General features: G+C 50.7%; 1 protein-coding gene across 1 annotated transcript in view; it reads left to right on the forward strand.

The window, feature by feature from the left end:
* Nucleotides 1–24,820: 24,820 nt before the first annotated feature.
* CBX2 (chromobox 2) overlaps nucleotides 24,821–25,208 on the forward strand; it is a 157,723-nt gene continuing 157,335 nt past the window's right edge. The window contains exon 1 of the mRNA XM_078654021.1: nucleotides 24,821–25,156. Within this exon, the coding sequence (XP_078510147.1) occupies nucleotides 25,085–25,156 (72 nt within the window). The 5' untranslated portion in view covers nucleotides 24,821–25,084. The remainder of the gene's footprint in view (nucleotides 25,157–25,208) is intronic.

Here is a 25,208-nt window from a genome sequence, read left to right on the forward strand (position 1 = left end):
TAGTTGTTGTGTTGGATGTGTGGATGTAGGGTGTGGTATAGCTTCAGTTCCTGGGTGTGGTGTTGTATCTGTGCAGTGCTGATTTGTGGTGTGTGATGCGGTTGTGTCAATCATGCCTGTTATGCAGACAATGCTTGTTGTGCAGGCGGTGCTGTGTGCTGTGTGTATGTGGCCTTGGCATTGCCTGAAGTACATCCCCTGTAGTCTTGTGGTGTTTGTTGATAGAGGTTTCATGTGCATCTGTGATGGGTTTGATGTGGCTGTGTGTGTTGGTCCCGATGCACTTCTTGTGTGTCTCCTGTTATGGTGTGTGTGTTTATTTCCTAGGTGATGTTGTTGTGTACTCCTGTTGTGTCTGTGCTCCCATTGATTTCCCCCAGTTTGGATGACAGGGTATGTGTGTTTGTGTTTGAGTTCAGTATTGGTTCCTGTATTGTTTGTGTGTTGTTCTTGTGCAGGCATCGGTTGAGGCATCACTGTTTGTGTGTGGTGTTTGTGGCTACACCCAGGGTGTGTGTTTGTGTGTGTGTGCGTGTGTGTGTGTGTGTGCGTGTGTGTGTGTGTGTGTGTGTGTGTGTGTGTTGGCAAGTATTGTGAGCCTAGAGTGTGTGTGGCAGTGGTGTTGTGTGTTCCTTGTCAGCCACTCCCGCAGTGGCTGTCTCCCTGGTTGTGTGTTGCAGGGTGTGTATTCAGTCAGTCAGTCAGAATACTTTATTTCGATAAATCAATATCATAATTGAATACAGTATTTACACATAATATTAATATAAAACTAATTAAGAAGGTGTACACAGTGCTTTCATGACTTAAAAATAACAATAAATAGAATAAAAACATACCAAGTTATTTGCCCTAGCAGTCAATTTTACAGTAAAAACATCCTTGCAAAATACATCCCTGAACATTTATGTGCCAATAGTCATCCTCCTGTTCTTAATTCTCACAGCATTCACTAAAAAGCTAGCAACATGAAAGACGGTCCAGGGGGTCTTTAGTAATTGCAAGTACAAGAGAGCGGGCTTAACTTGCAAAAACCCCGCCTCACTAAGTATAGAGACAAGAAATTTATTTCTAGGTTCCGTGAAATGCTCACAGAACATCAAAAAATGCAATGTGTTCTGTGCTTGTTGTTGCAGTGCTTGTTGGTGTGCATGGGGGTGCACGGGATGGGCACCTGGCCTGTGGGTTGGTGGGGTGTGTTGCTGTGTGGTTGGGGCTGTGTGTCCCTGTGGTGTTTGTGGCCTGCCCATGCCTTGGAGTGGCCCTGCCTTCTGCATAGTGTGCATGTATTGACCGCGGCGCTGACGTGACCGGGCCCGGGACATTGCTGCTAGTTGGCGGTCGCTGTGTGTCCCGGATGCTGAGGGGTGCCTTGTTGTGAGGTGGGTGATGTGTGGGTGCCCGTGTGGATGTGTTGTGTCCCCCAGCAGGGTGTCGGTGTGGTGATTGGACCCTGTGTCGGCATGTGTGTTGTGTGTTGCATTTGTGTATTTGCGTACCTGCGGCGGCGTCCGCGGCGGCCCATCTGACGATAGTGTTGTAGGAGGAACATCACCGGATGCATATGGAGGGCTGGGTTCATGGCAGTCAGGACCGGGTCTCGCCTCTCTTGCTCCGCTGTCGAGTTTCCGCCTGCTCAGGCTGGGCGGTGTATCCGCTGCGGTGCGTCAGCTTGTTTGGGCCATCCTAATTTGTCGAGCGGGGCGGACGTCATTCTGCACGGCGGTGAGTCTCGATTGGCTCCTTCCGCCGCGGTTGCGGGCGCACTTTGATGGCGGTGCGCGTCGCTCCGCGGAGGACGGGAAATGACCTATGTTTACCTATCTTAATGTGGCGGACATGAGTTCCGCAGCTCGCGGGCGGAAAAAGCTGTTTTTCCACCCCGCCACCACCGCGGTGGTGCCACCGACCGACATCCTAATGGACCCCTAGGTGTTCATTTCATGAAAAGAGTTGTAGGACTTATGTTTACTTCTTAGTATCTAAAATGGCGGATATGTGTTTAGTATTTCCTTAATGATTTTGAAAACTTATGATTTTAATTTCGATTACTATAATTTCAAAAATAATATTAAATTGAATTGTTTTCTTAAATTTTGCTTGTTTTCGATATCCGAGTATTTTTTTAATACTCGAGTATTGATTTTAATACTCGAGTATTAATTTTAAAAAATTGCTTCTTTTTAAAGAAATTTACATTCAGTTTATTACCATATTTTAATACACTTCACCACCCAAAACCCCTATTTTCCCTGCATCCCGTGCCAGGATTTATTTTACAAAAAAATATATATATTAATTTTTTTTAATGCGTTGTAATGGTATGCGTTATATGTGTTTTCGTTGTAACGGTACTTATACATTACTTTTACTATTTTGCGTTGTAATGGTATGCGTTGTAAAGTTATGCGTTGTAAAGGTACCTGCGTTGTAAAAAAATGCGTTGTAAAAGCATGCGTTGTAATAGTATGCGTTGTAACGTCATACATCCACCTGGGACTGGTTTCAGAGTATGTCACCCTTCTTCAGCCAGGCTAGCTTGAATCTGGTGGCACAGTGAGCAAGGGATCCATGTCTGGGCATACCCATCTCACTTAGGGCGAAAAGTGTTACAGCAATCAAATGATGGACGGAATGCTAACAGTAAAAACATTGTCCCCCAGTCAAAAGATCTGGGTTAAATCCATTGCTCTTTTTCCCACTACGCCACCCCAGTTTGGACCCAGTCATATGCAAATCAGTCTTGACCCTGTTCCCCATGGGAACAGTCCAGACCGAACTGCCAGGCCAGGTCCTTCCTGGACAGGAAACTAGCATCCTGGGACCGGTTTCAAGGTATGTCACTCTTCTTCAGCCAGGTTAGCTTGAATCCGGTGGCACAGTGAGCAAGGGACCCACGTTTGGGGATACCCATCTTAATTAGAGCGAAAAGTGTTGCAGCAAACAAACGATGGACGGAATGATGACAATGCAAACATTCTCCCCTAGTCAAAAGATCTGGGTTAAATCCATCGTTCTTTTGACCACTACGCCACCCCAGTTTGGACCCAGCCCTATGCAAATCAGTCTTGACCCTGTGCCCCATGGGAACAGTCCAGACCGAACTGCCAGGCCAGGTCCTCCCTGGACCGGAAACAAGCATCCTGGGACTGGTTTCAGAGTATATCACCCTTCTTCAGCCAGGCTAGCTTGAATCCGGTGGCACAGTGAGCAAGGGACCCATGTCTAGGCATACCCATCTCACTTAGGGCGAAAAGTGTTACAGCAATCAAATGATGGACGGAATGCTGACAGTGCAAACATTGTCCCCCAGTCAAAAGATCTGGGTTAAATCCATTGTTCTTTTGCCCACTACGCCACTCCAGGTTGGACCCAGCCCTATGCAAATCAGTCTTGACTCTGTGCCCCATGGGAACAGTCCAGACCAAACTGCCAGGCCAGGTCCTCCCTGGACAAGAAACTAGCATCCTAGGACCGGTTTCAAGGTATGTCACCCTTCTTCAGCCAGGCTAGCTTGAATCCGGTGGCACAGTGAGCAAGGGACCCACGTCTGGGCATACCCATACCAATTAGGGCAAAAAGTGTTGCAGCAAGCAAATGATGGATCGAATGCTGACAATGCAAACATTCTCCCCTAGTCAAAAGATCTGGGTTAAATCCATTGTTCTTTTGCCCACTACGCCACCGCAGTTTGGACCCAGCCCTATGCAAATCAGTCTTGACTCTGTGCCCCATGGGAACAGTCCAGACCAAACTGCCAGGCCAGGTCCTCCCTGGACCGGAAACAAGCATCCTGGGTCCGGTTTCAGGGTATGTCACCATTCTTCAGCCAGGCTAGCATGAATTCGGTGGCACAGTGAGCAAGTGACCCACGACTTGGCATACCCATCCCACTTAGGGCGAAAAGTGTTACAGCAAACAAATGATGGACGGAATGCTAACAATGCAAACATTCTCCCCCCAGTCAAAAGATCTGGGTTAAATTCATCGTTCTTTTGCCCACTACCCCACCCCAGTATGGACCCAGCCATATGCAAATCAGTCTCGACCATGTCCCCCATGGGAACGGTCCAGACCGAACTGCCAGGTTCTCTCTGGACCAGAAACAAGCATCCTGGGACCGGTTTCAAAGTAAGCATTTTCTTGTTAAACCATTCTGTGTGCCTCTGCTGTTTGTGTATTGACTGTCTGGTTTTGGAGTGACAGGAGCTGGGGACGTGCATTCACTGTAGATAGCCACAAAGGGGGTTGAGGTGAGTCCTGCCTTTTCTGGGTGCATTTAGAGTGGTTGGGAGTGCATTCACTGTAGACAGCCACAAGGGGGGTTGAGGTGTGTCCTGCCTTTTCTGGGTGCATTTAGAGTGGTTGGGAGAGTTTCACTTGCACCTAAATAGGCTGTGTCTCCTTTGCACAATGCTGTCTCCACCTCCTGTGGTCGTGCTGCACCAGAGCGGACAGAACTGGTTTGGACTAGGCTCAGAGACCCTTGCCACAAAGAGTACAAAGAGAAAATGAGGTATAAGTATTGGACCTTAACCCCCAGAGAATTAGATTACTTCTGGACTCAAGAGGAACTTCTGCCAAGGAGAAGAGCTGGAGCGCTGTAAGGATAAATACTGCTCCTTTGCTGTGTGTGCTGTGCTCGGTTGGCCTGTAGTTGCTGCTTCTGTCAAAGAGAGGACAAAGACGGGAACCTGGCTGTGAACCTGCTTGAAAAAGAATCTCCCAGGGCTTGTGTGTGCTGGCCTCTTGTTCTGAAGTCTCAGGGACACAAAGACTTCACCTGTAACTCACTAACCAGCACCTGGACTCCTGTGTGGACTCCTGCATTCAAAAGGGAGCCAATTCCAGTTCCTGTGCCCTGAGAATTGTGTGGTTGGTGCTGAAAAGCAAGAAAAACAACTCCAACACTGTCAGCGCCATCGCCAGTGAGGCTGTGACCTGCACCGAGGCCGAGGGCACCGCATGTGAAGTGCACGACGCACCGTCCCACATGCATTGCAGCTCCGACGCCCGCAGTTATCGGCCTTCCTGATGCCAGTGCTACCACCGGTGTCGTCACCGCCAGTGCCTGCATACCATTATCACAGAGCTGATAACCAACAAGGGTGACTTCATGAGCTCTTCGACTTCAAATCGCCTCACTGTTGACACCTCACCGCCGACGCCACCTAACTTTCCCTGGATTAGGCGTCTTGCCTCCTCGCAGACTTTACGCCTCGCCACCCCATGGCAAACAGGGAACCAGCCTCACCTTCGACACCTCACCTCCACGACGCTGTGCATTGTCCGTAAAATTAGTTTTACAAGGTACTGTTGTTTGGGGGTCTGAATGACTCTGTCCCGACGCCGCGCACTTCGTGGTCTGCACCGTACGTTCGATTTATGACTGTCAAGAAGTCGTAATAGCCCTAGTTGGAGCTATTTGTTTCTACAAGTTCTATTTTTGAAATAACTGTTCTAAAGTCATAATTTTATACATGTATGTTGGATTTTTGTCGTTGTAGTTTTGGTCTTGTTTGCTTTAGATAAAGATACTTTATTTTTCTAAACTGGTGTGGAGTCCATTTGTGGTGTTTTTACTGTGTTACTGTGTGCTTGGGTACAAATACTTTACACATTGACTTTGGGATTAGCCTTTCTGCCCAAGCCAAGATACCAAGGGGGTGAGCAGGGGCTATCTAAAGTGTGTAACTCCCTTACCCTGACTAGAAGCAAGGGTCCCTATTTGGACAAAGGTGCATACCTGTGACAATTAGAGAACACCATTTCTAACAATTTCAGAAATACAAAAGCACAAATTAAGAATTTTTTTGTAATTCGGGAAGTGTATGGGAATCAAATATTTTAATACAATCAAAACACATTGGTACACTATGTGATGCCATGACCACACATTATCGTTTGTGCGTTGTGTAGTCATATCAGTAAAACTATATGTGCAGATGTAATTGTAATTTCTATTGAAAATATGTTGCCTGTAATGGCAGTGCGATGCCACGCCTTGCATGCTCCACACTATGCCACTCTATGGGCCTCCACTCTACTCCATGACACGGCACTCTACTCCACTCCACCATACACCACTCTATGCCACATCACACTAGGCCACGCTATGCCAGTCCACAACACTTCATGGTACTTTACTCCACTTCACTCTATGACAATTTATGTCACTCCACTACACACCTATCCACTGTATGCCCCACCACTCTATAGCACTCTATGCCACTCCATTCTATGCCATTTCCACTCAGCTCCAATATATGCCACTCCATTCTACGCCACTTTATTCCACTCTACGGCCCTCCACTCTTTGCCAATCCATGCCACTAACTGTTAGTCATACTGAACAGGAGCCATGCTGGGGGTACAACATGGCTAAAACAGATTGGCAACGCCAATAGCTTTTACACAGACGAGAACTATTGCTTTGCCAGTGCTTGTTTGCTCCTCCAGTCTCTAGAGACGGCCCCTTTCCTAGAGAAAAATACTGTCCATTTGTTCACATTTAAGACATTACAAAGGCCCAAGCATGATACTTAAACAGAACATCGTCTGGATTGATTTATAGCATGGCTTTTAGACCTTTGTTTACTTACATTATAGGTCAGCAATCTTTATGGCAGAGGTAGACACATTTTAAAAAGTTTTCTTCAAAGATTTACTCTTTGAAGTGTGTATTGATGATGGGAAAAAACGACTTTAGGTCATTTTCGTAATTTTTGGGACGGCGGTCATATTGCTATGATCAGAGGACTTACTCAGTAATGGGGTCATACTTGACAAAAGGCTCAATCTACACTCCCACACCAATACAAAGAATCCATGTTACCAACTGCGCCTTCTCTGGGGGATTCTCCGCTTCTTTCCGGAGCAAGACCGTAAAACCTTGGTGCAATCTCTGGTTCTCTCTAGATCGGATTATTGCAATTCTCTGCTTGCTGGCCTCCCCAAACCCCATCTTTCCCCTCTCAAATCTGTACTTCATTCAGCGGCTCATTTTGTATTTGGTGCCAAAAGAAGTGACCACATCACAACCATACTGTGTTCTCTTCGATGGCTTATCATCGAAGCAAGGTCAATCTACAAGACTGCCTGTAACACCCACAAAGCCTTGCACACTTCCTCCCCTCGATACCTGACAAATAAACTTAAAATCTGATGAGGCTCCAGACCTTCATGCAATGCGGAAAAGTTATTGCTTGAGCTCCCCACCTTCAAAAGGGAAAGATCGATGGCTCGATCCTTCTCAGGCCATTGCGGTTAGAATCTGGAACTCGCTTCCTCCACTACTCCGTACCACCACCTCTACCCGGAATTTCTAAACTGACCTCAAATCTCTCCTCTTTCAAAGACACTTCCAGAATTAATACGTCCCTTTTCATGTAAACAATATAATTGCTCAAAGAGGCACAAATTAAATGGCATACAGTATACATACGAATCACACAAACCGAAAAAACTTGTCTTCAAACACGTGTTTGTGACCGGGTGGATTGTCACATCACCGCTGGCTTTGCTTGCGAAACGAAGTACCAAATCTGGAACTCATTGATATTCAAGCATATCGCACTGAACCTTTTTGGAGCCTTATACGGCCTTTAAGCAAGATCGCAAATACTGGATACCTCGCAGATTATTCCAATCCGAGAAGTTCGTCTTTAGAAGAAGTGAAGTTTTTATTACTACCTATCGACTTGTTAGGAGGTGGAATTGAATTTTCTACGTTAGCCCTGATGAAGCCCGCTTGGGTGAAACGCGTTGGCTGTGTGGATAAAGAATAAAAGAAGATTTTTCTATGAAGACAAGTGTTTTCAGTTTGTGTGATTCATGTGCATACTGTATGCCATTTAATTCATGCATCTTTGAGCAATTATACTGTTTAGTCTAAATTTAAGTTCTAGGGCAGTGGACTTACAAAGGAGGGCATGAACTGGACTTTTGGACAAATTTACATTGAGTGATAAAAGAGTAAGTGCGGCTGTAATTGTTTTCCATCGCTGCCTTTGGGGTTCTTGATATCCTTTTTCATGTCCCTCAAGGAAGTTCTTACAATGTTGTAAATATGTCATCTATGCCTTTACGGCCCTAATTCTAATGTGTTTTTTGTGACGGACATCTAGGGCCCCATTAGGATGGCGGGCGGATTGCCCCCGCCGGCCCGGCGGGGGCAATCCGCCCGCCATCCTTGTAGAAAAGACCCCCCGCCATATTATAATAATATGACGGGGGTGCGGGGGATGGAAAGACCGTTGCCGCATTTCCGCCCCGGTCGCAAAAGGCTGCAATATGGTGGCGGTGTCTGTTTGACACCGCCAGCCATATTACTATGTGCATTTAGGAATGCCTTTCCGTGGCGGTATTGCCCCCAAGGAAAGACATGCGGAGTCTGCTAGGGGGGCCCATTGCGGGCCCCCAAGGACTCAGGGGGGTGCACATGGGGGTACCTAAGGTAACCCCCTGCAGTTCCATACACAACATGCCAGGCACCGCGCGGTGCCTGCCATGTTGTGCATGGAAGTGCACAACATGTCTCCCTAACATTGTGGCGGGCGGTGCTGAGTGCACCGCCCGCCACAATGTTAGGGATGCAGAATGCGCCCGCCACTGTGGCGGACGCATCCTAATAACACCCATGGGCCCCCCGCCCTTATGGCGGGCGGTCCATTTTCACGACGGGATGGCGGGCGGACAGAGTCCGCCTCTGACCGCCCACCATCCTAATGGGGTCCCTTTTGTTTTATTTCACTTTTTAGGTTGAGGCTACCGTCCCACTGCATAAGCAGTGGGCGGAGCTGAAATTTCATGTTGTGTAGTATGGGGGCCTGAACACGCCCCTCTTCTCCATTGGCTGGCCTCGTAAATGCTGGCCAGCCATTGGAGGAGAGGAGCGTCACTCAGTTCAGGCCCCACCTTGACACGATTCGGGGGCGTTTTCTCTCTTTTTAAGCCCCGCCCCTTTTCTAGTGGTGGGCGTTACACCCTCCCTCTCGCCGAGGTCCCAGTCTGACCTAAACACGCCCCTCAATCCAAAAAATGATGGCCGTTTCTCCGAGCCATTTGTGAATGACCTCGGAGACACATGGTGGTGTGGAGCGCTCCTCTCTTGCCTTCCGAGATCGTAAGGCAAGAGAGGAGCGCTCCACACCACCATGTTTCTCCGAGGTCATTCACAAATGGCTCGGAGAAAAGCCCGTCATTTGGGGGGGAGGGGGGCTGGCGTCACAGCTGTCTGCACTCCCCCCCGCACCCCCCCCTCGCCGTTCTTAATCTAGGATGCAGTGGCAGGCAGCTTGTTCTCTGACTTGTGCCGTGATAAATACGCACCCCTGGCTCAGGTCTCGCAGGAAACCCCGATCTCCCCAAAGAGCCCCCTGTCTCCCTCAGAAAACCTCCAGCCTCCCCAAGTCTCGCACCAGGCGTCTCCCTAAAAACAGGGAATGTCTTAGAGCCACAGCTGCAGACTTGGGAGCTTCGAGTCTCCGCGTTGACTCAAGATCCTGTGATTCTGGGCAACTCACCTAATCTCGTGCATAGAAGCAAAACAATTGGTGCTCATGCAAAAATGCTCCAATGCCCTTGGACTGAGTTCGCTCTTCATAATTTTTTTTTTTTTTTAAACATTCTTCAAATTTACTCTTTACAAAATGATGTCAGTCATAAGGTTTATTTTACTGCATATTTTGCCAAATCACTCAATTCACCGATAACGGTGCCTGGCTAATTCGACATGTTTTGATATTTTTTTTATAGTGGTTTTGAGGAAAAGATTACAAGTTTCTCTCCTAGCGACCCACCAAAACGTTGCATATATGATACAATTAAAGGATAGCATAGGTCATAGTACTAAGAGTTGTGCCCTGCATTTTCTTTGCAAAAAAAAACCCGAATGTCTATAAATAGATGCTTCAATAACCTGATTTTGTTGCTATGAACTATAAAAAAGAACGCAGCAAAATTATGTTTAGAATTTACCTTCCAGCAAATCCGTTCACATTTTATGCTAAAATAAACGTTTGCTGCTGACATCTACTTTTATCTGAGGATAACAAATTGAATTTTCACAAAACTAATTTAGCCTTTCGGCTTTTAAGGTGAGTTAATTCTCTTCCAGATTGCTATTTCTTAAGGCAATTGCCGAGCAGGAAGCAGTGGATACCAGAGGCCTGCAAAGGGCTCAAGATGCGTGCTCGGTGTGTGTATATACGGTAATATATACGGTAATCCGATTACACGTCACATCACACATCTCTCCAAATAAGGCCCAAGTAATCCCGCTCTACTGGCAGTAAACAAGTCAAAGACATTGAGGAGATCCAATTCATCACAATTTTATTACGTTTTATTAAGTTCTGCTTTTTCAGCTCAATTCAGCCATTTCCTTGTCTCCACACCCTGAAAAAGTCCCACTGTTATTAAAAAATACCATGCAACGTAGCGCTGCATGAAAATACTGGGTGCTGCGCCGAGCAATCGGGAGAGAATTGTGCAGCGTCGTACTTACTAATATTATTTTAAAATGCGGTGTTAGCGCAACACTAAAGAAATATGCCACGCCACCAAGGGCAGAGAGTAGTGTCTTCCATCAGATTTAAACTCGAGGCGCTCCCTCCAGGGCAAATGTTTACAAAAGGGGGAGTGACACACAAGGCGGAAATTACACCTTGTGCATGCAAAGGTCACTGAGATTCAGCGGGTCCTCTGTCTGTCCCCGGCTTCATGTCATGCCAGAAGAGCCCATGTAGGCACAGCATCAATGCCAGCATTTCTTCATCCCACATCCCTCACTTCTGGTTCTTCATTCTGCATCCCTCACTCCTAGTTCCTCATTCCACATCCCTCATTCCTTGGTCCTCATTCCCCATCCCTCACTCCTAGTTCCTCATTCCGCATCCCTCACTTCTGGTTCCTCAATCCGCATCCCTCACTTCTGGTTCTTCATTCCACATCCATCATTCTTTGGTCCTCATTCCTCATCGCTCACTCCTAGTTCCTCATTGCGCATCCCTCACTCCTTGGTCTTCATTCCACATCCCTCACTCCTAGTTCCTCATTCCGCATCCCTCACTCCTTGGTCTTCATTCCACATCCCTCACTCCTAGTTCCTCATTCCGCATCCCTCATTCCTTGGTCCTCATTCCGCATCCCTCACTCCTAGTTCCTCATTCAACATCCCTCACTTCTGGTTCTTCATTCTGCATCCCTCACTCCTAGTTCCTCATTCCGCATCCCTCATTCCTCGGTCCTCATTCCCCATCCCTCACTCCTAGTTCCTCATTCCACATCCCTCACTTCTGGTTCCTCAATCCGCATCCCTCACTTCTGGTTCTTCATTCCACATCCATCATTCTTTGGTCCTCATTCCGCATCCCTCACTCCTAGTTCCTCATTCCGCATCCCTCACTCCTAGTTCCTCATTCCGCATCCCTCACTCCTTGGTCTTCATTCCACATCCCTCACTCCTAGTTCCTCATTCCGCATCCCTCATTCCTTGGTCCTCATTCCGCATCCCTCACTCCTAGTTCCTCATTCCGCATCCCTCATTCCTTGGTCCTCATTCCCCATCCCTCACTCCTAGTTCCTCATTCCGCATCCCTCACTTCTGGTTCCTCAATCCGCATCCCTCACTTCTGGTTCTTGATTCCACATCCATCATTCTTTGGTCCTCATTCCGCATCCCTCACTCCTAGTTCCTCATCCCTCACTCCTTGGTCTTCATTCCACATCCCTCACTCCTAGTTCCTCATTCCGCATCCCTCATTCCTTGGTCTTCATTCCACTTCCCTCATTCTTTGGTCCTCATTCCGCATCCCTCACTCCTAGTTCCTCATTCCGCATCCCTCACTCTTAGTTCCTCATTCCGCATCCCTCATTCCTTGGTCTTCAGTCCGCATCCCTCACTCCTAGTTCCTCATTCCGCATCCCTCACTCCTAGTTCCTCATTCCCCATCCCTCATTCCTTGGTCCTCATTCCGCATCCCTCACTCCTAGTTCCTCATTCCGCATCCCTCACTCCTAGTTCCTCATTCCGCATCCCTCATTCCTTGGTCTTCATTCCGCATCCCTCACTCCTAGTTTCTTTTGCTTCCATCCTCCTTGGGGTGAGACTGCCTGTTTTTTTTAGGTCAATTTGCCCTGTAGGTGGGGCAGGCGGTTGCAAACTCACCAAGCACCCGGGAATACATTTCTGTATCTGGGGGGAGCTGCCCTTGTTATTTCTTGCCTCTGTTCCCTGTTGCTGTTCGTTTTTTTTTCTTGCCTCTGTGTGGCTCTGTGTGTGTGTGACTCTGTGTGAGGGTGGCTCTGTCTGTGTAAGGGTGGCTCTGTCTGTGTGGGGGTGGCTCTGTGTGTGTGTGTGGGTGGTTCTGTGTGTGGGTGGCTCTATGTGAATGACTGTGGGTGGCTCTGTGTGGGTGGCTCTGTGTGTGTGTGTGGGTGGCTCTGTGTGTGTGTGGCTCTATGTGAATGACTGTGGTGTAGAGAGCCACCCGGCCTCTCACCAACATTGTAGCAATACACATACACGCACGCCTTCACCCTCGGGACGGGCACGCCCCGAGGTATATATTAAAAGCGCGGAAGACCGCTCGGGGTCTTTCCGGCATACCCTCCATCCTGTGTGTGTGTCCCCATCATTTTCATTAATTACCTCCTGTGCGAGGCCCGGACCTCACGCACGACACTGGCGACGAGGCCGGTTCTGCCCCCGCGCGTGCCTGGCCATCTGCTGGAGCGCCTCGCTCCGTTGCCTGCTGTTGGTTGCCGGCCGCTTCTGCCTGGCGTCCTCGTGGCCGCGGAGCTCGTCCGCCAGCCTGCTGCCTCTGCTCAAGTCGGCTCCCCGCCCACGCGCCTCCGAGGTCGGAGCGTGTTCAGCTGGCGGGAGCCGCCCGGTGAGTGGTTCGCCCCCGCGTCCTTGCCCGGCACCCCCGCGCTGTGTGCGTTGTTGCCTGGGGGCTCGCCCCGCTGCGCGCACAGCGCTAGCGCGCTTCCTGTAGTGTGCTGCCCCAGAGGGGGTGGGGCGAAGAGGGGAGACGCTGCACGTCAGCCCCGAGGCCCTGTCTGACGGTGCCTCCTACGCCTGCCCTGCCCTCCGCTCCATGAACACGGCTTGCTCTGGCCCTGGGACTGCGTTGAAAGAGGAAATAAATCAAGCACTGACAAGGGCAATAAATCAGGCACGGGCTGATTCCACTGCTGCCTGCTCCCCGCACCACGGACACGGCCTGCTCAGGCCCCGGGGGGGAGTGAGTTGCTGCACTGTGACGTGCAAATACAGTTATAAACAAGCACTGGCCAAATCAACTTCTGCCTCCCGTGGGAGCTCCGTGTCAGGAAGCTAGACAGTCACATACTCACCGTCCTGACTCCGTTCCATGCTGCGCGGCCCGCGCAGGAATGGTGTGATCCAAGGGAGGGGTCACCATCATGACCGACGCCGCCACAGGGGGTGCGTCCACATCGCCGGCCGCACATGCCGCTACGCCACGCCCACCTCCACGGCGCGGAGCAGACACTCACGTAGTCAGCCATGCCCACACTGGAGTGGCCCCGCTTCCGCCATTCAGCGAGACTGCAGACCCAGCAACTGCGGCGCCGCGATGGAAGGCGTGGCTGGGGCGTTTGAACCTCTACTTTAGAGGCACCAGAGAAACTGATAACACCGTGAAAAGATCACTCTTGATCCTGTATGGAGGCCCAGAAATCTACGACCTTTTCGAATCTTTCCCGAACACCGGTGAGGACGATGACTATGACGCGGCGGTGGCCGCGCTGAATACCTACTTTGACCCCCAGGTCAACACCGACTATGAGAAGTTCAAGTTTAAGCGGGCGTGGCAAACTGAGGCCGAATCAGTGGACATGTACTATGCGAGGCTGCGCCGGCTGGCCAGCAGCTGCCCGTTTACAGAACCACGTGAGGAAATCAGAGACCAGATCATCGTAGGATGCAAATCAAAACTACTACGGAAGCTCATCCTCAGACAAAGATGGTGGCCTGGGAATTTGGGTCCTGCTCCCATCCCAGTCGCCGAGCTTAAGAACCTCGGGGTCTGGCTGGACCCTTCCCTTACGTTTGTGTGTCATACCAAACGCACGGCGGCCTGCTGCTTTGGCATCCTGCGCGGGCTCCGTCCAGTGCTGAAGTTCTTCGATGCTCCCACTAGGCAACTCATGATCCAAGCCACAGTCATCTCGAGGCTGGATTATGCGAGTTCCTTACTAGTTGGTCTGAACCAAGCGGAGATTGGGCGCCTACAACGGATCCAGAACGCCACTGCAAGAGCGGTGGTAGGCCTCCCTAGATTCTGTCCCACCTCCAGTACCCTGCGGTCATTGCATTGGCTACCGGTGGCCCAGCGGATCCAGTTTAAGGTCCTCTGTGTCGCCTACAAAATTCTGAAGGGGTCCCCAGCAACGATTCTTGTGGCTCTTCTTGCCCACTACACCCCAGCTCGACTCTTAAGATCTGCCGACCTAGAACTAGCTGTCGTGCCGCGCTTCAAGCGGAGTCGAGCTGGAGGACGCTCGTTTCGAGTGCGCGCGGCGGTTTTGTGGAACTCCCTGCCCCCGGCGATCCGCGCTATGAGGGATCTGCTTTCCTTTCGCCGTGCGGTGAAAACTTTTTTATTCCCTTAGTTTGTCTACACTGTTTGTTTATTGTTTCAGTTGTGTTGTGCAGCTGCCTTGTCGGGCGCCAGGACGCTCCTTATCTGGAGCATCTGTGCGCCAAATAAAAACGCATAACATAACATAACAACCGGGCATCACGTTGGATGCCATTCTTGTCCTTGCCCGCTCCCATGAACTGTCGGATTCCAGAGCAGACGAAATGGAGCTGGCGCTCCGGTCCCCCATAGCTCCGCAAGCCGCACCCAAAATGGCGCCCATCAAGGAAGAAACCGTCGACGCGATACAGAGGAGACCGACGGGAGGAAGAGCTCGACAGTGGCAAACCCGGGACGCTCAGTGTGCCTACTGTGGGGGAGACCATGCAGCGACCGCTGTGTGCAACGCAAAAGGAAAGACGTGCTCGAAGTGCGGCAGACTCAACCATTTTGCCGCGGTGTGCCAAGGAGGACGATACAGGCCCAGTGCACAAAGGTCGCGAGGCGGATATGGATCTCGGTCGATGACATCCAGAGTGAGACAACTGTCGCTAGAGCAAGAACACCCGCCGCCAGACACGCAGGCCCAAGACCGGAAACCGTACTATGAGGACGAGGAGGACGATGAAGTATATGTAATATCCTATGTCAGCAGGGTAGCCACCCGGAAGAGACCACCACCCATGTGCACGATCTCTGTGGAAGGATCAGAAATCAGAGCACTGATCAACACCGGAGCCTCCGTGAATGTCATGGACTCTGACCAGTATGAACAGATGTCGCCTAAACCCACACTGGCCCCGACGAACGCTCGGATATACACATATGGAGGCACCGAACCCATGCCGCTACGCGGCGTCATCAGCACCACCATTCGAAATGGGGAGTACACAACGGAGGCCCGGTTCCACGTAACTGAAGGGAAGAAAGGTACACTGCTCAGCTGCAACACAGCGGAAGACCTAGGGCTGGTCTTCTTCGCCAACCAAGTCCACCAATCGCACGCCGATACCATGCTAGAAGAATTCCCTGCACTCTTCAGTGGCCTCGGCAAGCTCAAAGGCAAGAAAGTCAAACGGCACATAGACACCTCCATCCGTCCCGTCGCCTTGCAACACAGAAGGGTGCCCTTTAACCTCCGTCCTCAGGTTGAAGAGGAGCTGAAGAAGCTCGAAGCCCTTGACGTAATCGAGAAGGTGTCAGGACCGACCCCATGGGTGTCTCCACTGGTGGTTGCCCCCAAACCCAAACAGCCTGGTGCCATCAGGCTGTGCGTCGACATGAGACTGCCGAATACTGCTGTGAAGCGGGAGCGCCACATCACGCCCACCATGGACGACATCGTCGCCGACCTCAACGGGGCGAAGTGGGTCTCTAAACTTGATCTCAACGCGGGCTACCACCAGTTGGAACTTGATCAGAACAGCCGGTACATCACGACTTTCTCCACCCATGTCGGGCTCCGGCGATACAAGAGGTTAAGCTTTGGAGTGTCATCGGCGGCCGAAGTGTTTCAGAATGCAATAAAGGAAGTTCTGTCTGGGCTGAGTGGGGTCATCAACTTGAGCGACGACATTCTGATCTACTCGAACACGCTGGAGGAACACCATGCACATCTTAGGGCCACCCTACAAAGACTACAGGAACATGGACTAACCCTCCACAGAGAAAAGTGCTCATTCTACCAAGAAGCAGTGGACTTCTTCGGCTACCGATTCACGCGCGAAGGGCTCCGAGTTGACCCAAAGAAGGCGGAAGCTATCCAGAATGCCAGCACGCCCAGAAACCCCACCGAGGTGAGAAGCTTCCTCGGGATGGCCACGTACTGTGGCCGATTTATACCCAACCTGGCCGACCTGGCCGAGCCCCTTCGCGCACTCACTAGACAGGACCATGAATGGGAATGGACAGGCGCAGCAAACCAAGCCTTCCAGGAAATCAAGGCGAGCCTTCTGGACAAGGCCACGATGGCCTACTTCCAACCACGCAGGAAGACCGAATTGGTCGTGGACGCCAGCCCCGTAGGCCTCGGCGCAGTTCTACTGCAGGAATATGGCCAAAATGACTGGAAACCCGTCGCATATGCGAGCAAGGCCCTCACGGACACTGAAACACGGTATGCTCAAATCGAGCGAGAAGCGTTAGCCATCAAGTGGGCCTGCCACCACTTTCACTTGTATCTCTGTGGCCAACCCTTCACCATTGTGACCGACCACAAACCACTCCTACCCCTGTTCACCGGATCCTCCAGGCTTGCCCCACCGCGGATTGAACGATGGGCCGTCCAGCTACAAGGCTACAATTTCACCCTGGACTCAGCTGAGCATAGACTTCGGGAGCTTCCCAGACGGTCGGCACGCGCTGGTGGTCGTGGACTCTTTTTCGAAATTCCCCGTCGTGGAGCTGCTCTCCTCCACAGCATTTGGACCAGTCAAGAAAGCGTTGGACCACGTCTTTGCCACTATGGGACTCCCAGAAGAGGTGAAATCGGACAACGGACCCCCTTTTCAAGGGCGAGAGTTCCAAGCATACCTGGAGGGCCTGGGGATAAAACACCGCAAGATCACACCGTTGTGGCCGCAAGCAAACGGCGAAGTGGAGAGGCTCATGCGGACTCTCAACAGGGCGCTCCGCATCGCCGTCAACGATGGCAAAGACCCGGAAGCTGCGCTGGACCAATTCCTGAGTGCATATCGACAGACCCCTCATAGCACCACCCATTGCGCACCGGCGCATGTCCTGTTCAAAAGAGCACCAAGAGGCAACATCCCGGCGTCCTCTACATGGACCCCTGAGGAGAGAGATGGTGCTGCCATCCAGGCACGGAGAACTGTCACGAACCAGAAAGCAAGCGAAAGAAGACATGCAAGACACCCCGGGTTGCAAGAAGGAGACATCGTCGTGGTACAAGATCGGCACCCTGGGTGGAAATTTAGAACCCCGTTTGAACCAGAGCGATGGATCGTGGAGAAAATTCGGGGAACAATGGTGACTGCCTGCCTCGGCCAACAGACTGTCACACGAAATGTATCCTGCTTCAAAAGAATAGGAATGTCGGATGGCATTCCCCAGGAGGCTGACGAAACCATCGATGTCGGCGCAGATGGTCCGGACGATGGAAGAACGGGGGCCCAAAACTCCGTGCCCCTCCAGAGCCGTGACCAGCCAGGAGAAGACAGGCGTCACCTTGTTGGGCCCCGAAGTGAAACAACTGGGTGCACTTCTTCCTCCCGAGATGAAGCAACAACCCCGGCTGGGGCTGTTGAGTCTCCTGCCCGGTCCAACCACAGATACCACCTGAGGCCCAATCCTGGGCCGAGCCAAAGACTCCGAGACTTTATGTGCACTTCCCCTTAGCCATTGTGCTTGGACAGTTTACATGAGAACTAAATTGAAGGAGGGATGTAGAGAGCCACCCGGCCTCTCACCAACATTGTAGCAATACACATACACGCACGCCTTCACCCTCGGGACGGGCACGCCCGAGGTATATATTAAAAGCGCGGAAGACCGCTCGGGGTCTTTCCGGCATACCCTCCATCCTGTGTGTGTGTCCCCATCATTTTCATTAATTACCTCCTGTGTGTCGCGTCGTTCAGGGCAAGTACACAGGAGACGGTAGGGTGCTTTGAGGTGTTCTTTATTTCCATGCAGATATCATTAGTACATCGTTTGGGGTGAGCTCCTGGACCCCCTGTCCACTCACGTCCCTGTCCTGCTGCCGAGTGTCCCCTGACCTCCGCCCCCTGACCGGATGTGGTGTCCGGTGTCCTTGTTCCCCTGACCCTGGGCTCCAGGGTCCTAGTGCCATCCTGTGGGCACGACATCTCCCCCCTTGTTGCAACAAAGAAAGAAAGAGAGAGAGAGAGAGAGAGAGAGAGAGAGAGAGAGAGAGAGAGAGAGAGAGAGAGAGAGAGAGAGAGAGAGAGAGAGAGAGAGAGAGAGAGAGAGAGAGAGAGAGAGAGAGAGCAACTGTGTGTAGTGATAGTCCCCTCACATCTCTTCGATCAGTCTCTTGGTCTTCTTGCACTCTCGCCGTGGTCGCTGTTCTCCGACAGTTGGTGCTGGATCTTCCTGCCACATCTCTCTCGTTGGTTCGTTCTTTGGCATGTCTCCTTCTTCTTCCGTTTTCACCTCTTTAAAGTGGGAGCTGTTTCGTGTGACCTGGTGGTGGCCAACGGCAGCCGTGATCATGGGCCCGTTTACTTTCACCACTTTTAGCGGATCTTTTGCAAACGCGCTGTCTGACTTCCTCACCTGCCGCTGTTTCATAAACACCATGTCCCCTTCCTCTAACAGGTGTGGCGTGGCATGTCGTTTTTGATCGGCGTATTCTTTCATTTTTGCTTTCTGTCCCTTGTCTCTGATAGCTATTTCTTTCTGCTCTTCTTTTTTTTCTTCTTTCATCTGTGGCAGTCGTGTTCTGCTCACTCGCCCTAGTACCAGTTCAGCCGGGCATTTTCCTGTGGAACTGTGTGGTGTGTTCCGATAGTCCCTTAGTACCTGGCACAGGGCTTGCCCGATCGACACTTGAGTCACTTTTGCTCTCTGTACCGCCTTTTTGATGGTCCCCATGAACCGCTCAGCCATCCCATTCGCTTGTGGCCACAGCGGCGTTATTCGTCTGTGACGTATGCCTAGGTACGCCATGAATCTTTTGAATTCTTCGCCTGAGAAGGGTGGGCCATTGTCCGTTTTCAATGTCTGTGGCGAGCCCCATGCTGCGAAAATGTCATCTAGCACCGGTAGCGTCGCATTCGCCGATGTTGACGACACTGTCTTTACTAGGGGGAACCTTGAGTACTCGTCTATCACAACCAGAAAATAGTTTCCTGTTTCTAGCGGCCCGTAGAAGTCAGCTGCCAGCTCAGTCCACACCGCCTGTGGTAGCGGGGACATTTGCAAGGGTTCTGGTTTTGACAGTGGTCCTGTTATTTGACATACGTGGCATTTCGTCACCATCTCTTCCACCATGTTATCGAGTCCCGGAAACCACACTTTTTCCCGGAGCATCTTTTTCGTGGCCACCATGCCTCGGTGTGATTCGTGTGCCAAGTCCACTGTTCTTTTTCTCAGCTTTTGGGGCATCACTATTCTGGTGCCTCTCATTATTGTCCCGTTTTCGCATTCGGACAGCTCCTCATGTATTCTTTTGAAGGCCAGCAGTTCTTCTCTGTCTATTCCTTTTCCTACGCACATGTTATTGTTTACGTGTCTCCATCGTTGCGCCCTGTTGATTCTCATTGCCTCCTGCATGGTGGCGTCCTGTTTTGTTTCTTCCTTTAGTTCACTCTCTGTTATTGTCGCCGGTGTACTCAGTTTCAATGCGAAGTTCAGGTATTCTTCTGCCATTGTGGTCGCTTGTGACTTTTGCGGCAGGGGGTGTCTTGACACATAGTCTGCTGGGTTTTGTTCTTTTCCTGGCTTGTGGATGATTTTGAAATTGTAGTCCATGAGCCTTATTCCCCACCTTTCTATTCTTGGCGGTATCTTAGCGTTTGGGTTGCCATATATTGTTATCAAGGCCTGATGGTCGGTCACGATCATGAACGGTTTCCCGTACACAAACATGTGGTAATGTTCACAGGCCCACACCACCGCCAGGCTCTCTTTTTCGGGTTGTGAATATCCCCTTTCAACGTCGGTCAAGCTCTTGCTCCCATACGCAACGATGTGTCTTGGGGAATCTCTCCCGGGCTGATGTTGTGCTAAAATTGCTCCCAGCCCCACGGGGCTTGCATCCACTGTCAGCTCTGTGCATAGCTTCGGGTCAAAGTAAGCCAAGTGATCTACTGCTGTCACCGCTCTTCTTATCTCTTCAAACCCTTTGTCACACTCGCCGGTCCACTGGAATTTTTGTCCTTGTTTCGTCAGCTCTCTCAGTGGCGCGCTGACGGTGGCGAAGTCTTTAATGTAGCGTGCACAGTAACTTGCCAGCCCTAGAAACGATCGCACTTCTGCCACGTCCGTGGGCTTCTTTGCTTTTTCTAATGTCTCTACCTTGCTGCCATCTGGCCGCATGCCTTTTTTTGAAAATATGTGACCGAAGAACACTAGCTCATTCCGCCCCAGTTCGCATTTTTCTTCATTTAGCGTTAAGCCTGCTTCCTCTAGGTGTGAGCATACCTCCCTCAAAGCCGTGTCATGTTCTTCATCCGTCTTGCCGAACACCAGGATGTCGTCACTGTAGTTCAGACTGTTCTTGACCGGCCTGATGACTTGACGAATCGTCTCCTGAAATATTTCCGCAGCCGACGAGATCCCGAAGCTCAGTCGTTTGTACCTAAATAGTCCAAGGTGGGTGGAGAACGTTGTGATGTATCTCGACTGGGGGTCTAGTTCCAGTTGGTGGTACCCCTTGCAGAGGTCCAGTTTCGAAAATGTTCTCGTGCCGGTGAGGCAGCTAATCATGTCATCTAGATGTGGGCCAGGGTGCCGCTCCCGCTCAATTGCCTTGTTAGGAATCCTCATGTCCACGCATATTCTTATCTTTGACTTGTCCTTCTTTGGGACGGCCACAATTGGGGACACCCATGGTGTCGGTCCATCTGCTCGTTCCATGATGTCCTGTCTTAGTAAGGCCTCCAGCTCTTCCTCGACTTGCGGCTGTAGGTGTATGGGCACCCTTCTGTGGTGTTGCGCGACGGGTCTTATCGTTTCATCTATGTGCAGCGTTATTTGCCGCCCTTTCAGCTTTCCTAACCCTTCTATCAGTTTGGGGTATTCTTTTAGAATGTTTGTTCTTCTTTCCGACATCTGATATGTCATTTCCATCAGCCCCATTACTTGTGCCGTGACGTTGCTCAACAGACATGGCGCTGGGATGTCTCCTTGGAGCACGTGTATCTGTTCCGTTAGTCTTTGATCTTTGTATCTTAATTCCTCCTTGAATTTCCCTAGGTTGATCACCGGTCTCTTTGCCCCCCATGTGAATACTTTTACTCTAGACGGCTTCAGGGTCGGCTTTACTTTCATCTTCTCGTATTCAGAGACGCACATGATATTGCACGTTGCGCCACTGTCTAACACAAATGTGGTATCGTGTGGCCCTACTTTTATTGTGACGGACTCCGTTTTCTTTATTTTCTTTTTGTCCACCAGGCATATTACTTCGTCACGCTCTTCTTCATCATCTTCTGAGTCTGTGTTGACCTCTGTCATGAGGTATAGCCGCTCCGTTTTTTCTTCTCTTTCCTCGTCCTCGGATTCTGCAGACGAGCTCCTCACTCCTGTCTCGACGTGTCTGACGTCCCTGCGCGTCGACGTCCTCCCTCTGCCTGTCCTTCCACGGTTAGCTCTAAACTGCGCCCCTTGACATACGCTTGCATAATGATCTCGTCCGTTGCATTTTCGGCACGTCTGGCCAAATGCTGGGCATGGGCCACCTCGGTGTGGGAACTCTAGTCCACATCTGTAGCACGTTCCTTCTTGTTGCTTCTTCCCCGTCTGGCCGCTTCTGTCTTGTCTCCAGTTTCCAGTTTTGTTGTTGTTGCTCGCTATTCTATTAATTTGTTCTCCACCTCTTCCTTTGCCACGCTCCATTTCTTTCGCGTGTGCTGTCGCTCGTGCCTCTGCCCTCCCTAGGGCGAGAATGTTCTCCAATGTTATTGGTTCCTTCAGTATTCGTGTCCGGAATTCTATGTCCCGACAGCCTGCTATGATCAATAGTCTTATGGCCTGTTCGTTGTCAAATTTGTCGAATGCACAGTGAGTCACCAGTTTCCTTAACCTCGTTGCGAAGTCATCTAGTGATTCCTCAGCTTGTTGGAAGGCAATCGTGAAGCTGTATCTCTCGAAATCGACATTTCTTTGCGGATCAAACTTTTCCGTCAGGCACTTTGTTAACTTGGCATAGGTGTCAATGTCCGCAGCTGGCAGCGTTACCAACAGATCCTCGACCTCATCGCCTACATAGTTCAGGAATAGTCCTCTCATCTTGGCCGCGGTGACATCTGTTGCTTCAGCATAATTTTCAAAACGCCGAAGCCATTTCTCCCATCTTATCCCTGTTTGCGGTTCGGATAGGCTGAACGGCAGTGGTCTTCTGTATTGCGCACTTGGCTTTGGGTCTGCCATTTCTCCTTGCTTTCTTGTTTTTTCTTCGTCTATTTCCTGTGTCCTGTGCTCTTCCTGGCACTCTTTGACTATTTTCTGTGCTGTCTCTTCTTTCTTGTGCTCTTCCTGGCACTCTTTTGTTGGCTCCAGTGCTCCACTTGGCACTCTTCTCTCCTCCGTGCTCTTCCGGCACTCTTCTATTCTTTTCTGTTTCTGCTTTCCTTTTTGACCTTTCCTTTTTCTCTTTCTCCCTTTTTTTTTTCTTTTCTTTTATTTCTTTATTGTCTTTTGTCTTTATCTTTTGTTATTCCTTTTTTTTTTACCTTTCCTTTGCATCTGTATGTGCTTTTTCCTTCTTTCCTTCGTTTTTTTAGCCCTTTCTTTGGGCAGATCGATTTTGCCTGTCCTCAAAATGGCCGCTGAGCCAATCTCTCTTCCGATTGGCTCTCTCGCCTGCCTTTAAGATGGCCGCCGACGGTCACGTGGTGCTTCGCGGCCAATGGTGAGGCCGCCTGACTCTAAGATGGCCGCCGGACCTTCCTCGCGCGCCTATTGGCTCTCCCGCCTGCCCTCAAGATGGCCGCCGAGACTCTCGTGCTCTCGCGAGAGCTCGCGGCAAACGAGGCAAAGTTCTTCTTCCTCTTGCGCTTTGGGCTTGGCACAGCGCTTACCGGCAGTCGTTCTTCTCAGCGGCCGGGGTGGGCTCCCGCGTCGCTGCGCTCCTGTCCCTCGGCGCTCTGTCTTCTCGGCGCTGGTCTCCACGAGATGCGCTCTGTCTTCTCGGCGCTGGTCTCCACGAGATGCGCTCGACCTCCACGTCACGCTGGTCGAGATCCCGACTTCGTCGCCAGTTGTCGCGTCGTTCAGGGCAAGTACACAGGAGACGGTAGGGTGCTTTGAGGTGTTCTTTATTTCCATGCAGATATCATTAGTACATCGTTTGGGGTGAGCTCCTGGACCCCCTGTCCACTCACGTCCCTGTCCTGCTGCCGAGTGTCCCCTGACCTCCGCCCCCTGACCGGATGTGGTGTCCGGTGTCCTTGTTCCCCTGACCCTGGGCTCCAGGGTCCTAGTGCCATCCTGTGGGCACGACACTGTGCGAGGCCCGGAACTCGCGCACGACATGTGGGAGGCTCTGTGTAGGTGGCTCTGTGTGTGTGTGTGGGTGGCTCTATGTGAATGACTGTGGGTGGCTCTGTATGTGTGTGTGGGTGGCTTTGTGTGTGGCTCTGTGTGTGGGTGCAAATGCAATAGGTCTCGCATTTGCGAGAGATTAAGCTATTGGCATTGTAAATGACAATGGCATTTATTTATATGTTTTAAAAACAAAAACATAAATAAAAAATGTCATGAGCAATGGCAATAGCTCTAACTTTAACACTGCCGAGACCATTGCATTGTAAATGCTTGTTCATCTATCTCGTTTGTATCTGTAATGTGTAAGTATGTACATTTCATTATGTATCGTATTTGGAGTCTTGGATCTATTGTAAAGCGCTTCCACACCTTTGGGTAAAGTCCGCGCTATAATAAAACTGCATTAAATAAATAAATTACCATAAAGGGAACTGCCGATTTGTGCAAACCGGTCAGTTTAGTGAAAAACATAAGCTGCGTGCGCCTCTCAAAGAGGTAGTAAGCACTGTATAAATATTACGATAGAATACATTTTCTCCCTAAATCACTCTCTCGATACCAAACCCTTCCATTCCCCCACTTTTCTCGCTAGTCCAGCTTGCTCTCTCCTCTGCTTTACCCTCGCAACTTAATCCCCAACCTCTCAGAACCCCGCCCCTTGGCTCTCAATGGCCAACTCGGGTTGTCTTGATACTCCCTGGTTCCTATTCGCCAGGGCACTACTGAACTGCTGTCCTTCACGATGGGGCGGATCCTCTTCCTGACGACGCTACAACTACATAGCTTCCTATGTCTCCTGATGGTCATTCACTCCCTGTCTGTCGCTCAAAGAGAGGTGGGTCCGTGGAGGCGTTAGCCTAAACTCATTGTCCTCACTATATGAGTGGCTCCACCCTCTCAGGCCTGCGTTTCTTTCTCGTTCTTATTTTAACCCCGCCCTCTGGCTCAATTCTTTCCCTATGGAAGTATCGCCGTAGCCCCTCCCTTTCATCTGGTATTGGTCAAACAGCTAAGGGGGTTAGTGTCAATCATGTGGAAGGGGTGGGTTTGCGACGGCGCGTGAGGAGAGCGGACGGAGGGTACTGCGGGAAGGGGTTTCCTCGCGCCAAAGCAACAACCGTCCGAATCCAGTGGAGGGGGCCGGGAGACTGAAGAATGCCACCCAAGTTATAAGGGTGCCACGGTGGGCAATAACCGAGGATACCGGGCACCAGTGGATTGGGTTACGTAAGGGCGCGTCCTAAAGAGGGGCAGCAAAGACCCCGTGAGCAATACTGAGGGCAATGGAGGAGCTCTCGGCCGTTGGGGAGCAAGTCTTCGCCGCTGAATGTATCCTGAACAAGAGGCTGCGGAAGGTGAGTGGTGCACAGGGAAGGAAGAGGGGTGGTGTGACGGGGGACTCTGAAG

Source organism: Lissotriton helveticus, chromosome 7 (genome assembly GCF_964261635.1).
Source record: "Lissotriton helveticus chromosome 7, aLisHel1.1, whole genome shotgun sequence".
Lineage (NCBI taxonomy): Eukaryota > Metazoa > Chordata > Amphibia > Caudata > Salamandridae > Lissotriton > Lissotriton helveticus.